The 2,371-nt window shown below is 56.8% G+C and overlaps 1 protein-coding gene across 1 annotated transcript; it reads right to left on the bottom strand.

The window, feature by feature from the left end:
- Positions 1 to 82: 82 nt before the first annotated feature.
- PHACADRAFT_175484 (uncharacterized protein) lies at positions 83 to 1,899 on the bottom strand. Its single transcript, XM_007397704.1, has 3 exons — positions 1,025 to 1,899; positions 278 to 917; positions 83 to 226 (listed from the first exon to the last, which is right to left on the bottom strand). The coding sequence occupies exons 1-2, from the start codon at positions 1,134 to 1,136 to the stop codon at positions 307 to 309; spliced, it is 723 nt and encodes a 240-aa protein (XP_007397766.1). The 5' UTR covers positions 1,137 to 1,899; the 3' UTR covers positions 83 to 226; positions 278 to 306.
- Between the last annotated feature and the right edge of the window lie 472 nt (positions 1,900 to 2,371).

Below are 2,371 nucleotides of genomic sequence, written 5' to 3'. Positions count from 1 at the left end.
GGTGGGTTATCTTGATTTTGAGCAAAATGTCGTTGCGTGTTCTTAAAAGAGATCTCCGCACGATTCAACACATTCTTAGAAGACTTGACATTCGCATTGATTTCCAAATGTATATACGACGCCTTGCTACGCCGGCGCGCTGCAACATTACGCTTTTATTGTGATTATTGATAACAAATGCCGAATATATGCGCGATACAAATACACCACAGTGCGATCCATGCGACTGCAGCAGTGGTGAACTTGGAATTCAAACCTCAGGCGACGCATAACTCACTTTTCGCATTTTCACATAAGCACGCCGTTCTATAATGCTTCCACGAGCAACTCGTATCTCTCTCTCCCGCTCTCGGCAAACTGCATGCGTACCGTGACCCGGACCTTCCTTCGCTCCCATGCGCTCCCATTGTATATCTGCACCAGCTGATCCACCTGCTCGAGCGGGCTCTTCACAAACGCCGCATCATACGCCCTGCCTCTCACCGAGCCAAGTATGCCCCCGGAGAGCGACGCCCTGCGCTGGCGCTCGCCGCGCATGTTGAGGCCCAAGAGTGAGAGACGGGCCGCGACCTGGAGGTCGCGCACGAACCGCGCCCAGTCGTCCTCGGCGATGCCGTGCGTCTTGAGCACGTCGTTGTAGAGCACCGGGAAGCCGTCGGCGATGTTGCGGCCGCGCGAGGGCACGGTCCAGGGCGCGAAGCTGCGCGAGCGGATGCGCCGCGGCGACGGCGTGCTGAAGAACGGCGGTGGCGGATCGAGCGGGACGTGGTCTGGCGCGAAGATGGGGTACCGCGCGGAGAGGTCGCGCACGGATGCGGACGCCTGGGCCCAACTTGGCAGAGGGTCGGACGCTTTGGCGGTGTATGGCGGCGGAGGCTCTGTGCTCGCAGGGTCTGCGCCTGACGGGGCTGTCTGCACTCGCGGGCGGTGCGTTTGTGAAGGTTGGTGCGACTGTGGAAAGCTTTGAGGAGGCTCTGTTGGAGGCGCATAATTTTGTGAAGAGGCGTGGCCGGCGATGGTTGACGGTACTGTTGCGGCGGCGGAAGCCCTGGTGGTGGGGCGTAGTGGACGGCGTGAGTTTGAGAGGGCGGGGGTCCTGGCGGAGGTGTGTATGTCGTGCCGTATTCGCCTGACATGGTGGTTAGAGAAAGTGATAGGAGCCCTGTGGGTACGGAGGTCGTCGTCTGTGAGAGCAGGCAACGCCGTATATGGAGTCGCGCGGCCCGACTCCTACGTCATAGTCTTCGTGGCGTCCCCCAGCCATCACGGCGAATCACATGCCTGTGAAGTCGCATCGCCGTCGCGTGTGCGAGAATATGGCGTGCAGGACCGGGGGAAGCGCATCGATGAACCCGCTGGAACGCGCACATCGCCCCATCTACCAGGCGTTCTCTCCCGTTCTCCGATCCCTCAGCCCCACTCGTCTCTTCAGGTCAAGCATCTCGTGTACGAAGCGAACGCGAAGGAATCTGACTTGCCTGAGCGCAACGAAAATTTACGCCGCCGTGTATGATCACGCGAGGGAGGAGATGGCTTAACAGTACGACCAGCTAAAGGCAAATCTCGCACCGGAGGAGAACAATGTGAGTATACCTTCTCATCTGTCCACTTTCACTATCCTCGCCACGCTCTACGGTTTTCTACCGTCCTGCACCATTAGATGAGCAAAAAATAACCTTGCGTAATCTATACCATGCCTCTTTTGCGAGTAGATGCACGCGCAGGATTGAATCTTGTCTGACGAACGCCGATTCAACCTATACAGCCTTTCTACCTGCTCTCTCTCTCTGACCACGTGTGCGTTCCATCTCGAGCATTGAAGGAGGACTACAACTCGTCTTAGCCCTCCGGCTCACGAAGAGTTCCCAGCTACGGAGTTCCGCTCAATCTATATGAATAGCTTTCTCAGTGTGGTGCAAAGCAAACCAGATCTTGAGTCCGTACCACCGATTTTCGGGCTTTCCTCACATCTTCTTCGCTAACGCCAAACAGCGTTGGCTCCAAGTACTTCCCGTGAGGGAGTTCGGGGTCGTGTTTCAGCGTGACGGCTGGATGGCCGCTCATGGCCTGCATGACCTTGCCACAGAGAGTGCGAAAGCCGTCTCCAGTGTGATTACTCGCACAAAGGATCTGAAACTGTTGCAGCTGTGGAAACGCAAGCAGAAGGGATGTGATTATGGACCAATCGAGAGACAGGACGTTTGGCTGCCCCCCGTCCATCTTTTGACCGGCGTCAGCAAGGACGATGCGGTGAACAGACCAAGTCTCGTCGCCGCCCCCAGAAGGTAAAGATCTGATAACTTGTACCCAGATGTTTGCTGCTGCTACCCCATTTGTTATGCAGCCACTGAACGTGTACGCATCTTGTGAG

Source organism: Phanerochaete carnosa, assembly GCF_000300595.1.
Source record: "Phanerochaete carnosa HHB-10118-sp unplaced genomic scaffold PHACAscaffold_7, whole genome shotgun sequence".
Lineage (NCBI taxonomy): Eukaryota > Fungi > Basidiomycota > Agaricomycetes > Polyporales > Phanerochaetaceae > Phanerochaete > Phanerochaete carnosa.
This window is presented reverse-complemented; position numbering and strand designations above follow the sequence as displayed.

What these genes read in the sequence shown, in the direction of transcription:
- PHACADRAFT_175484 (XM_007397704.1), bottom strand. Translation starts at nt 1,136, where the DNA reads ATGTCAGGCGAATACGGCACGACATACACACCTCCGCCAGGACCCCCG. An exon ending in TCCGCCGCCGCAACAGTACC is followed by an intron (nt 918 to 1,024) that starts GTCAACCATCGC and finishes ACCGCCCGCGAG; the next exon opens with TGCAGACAGCCCCGTCAGGC.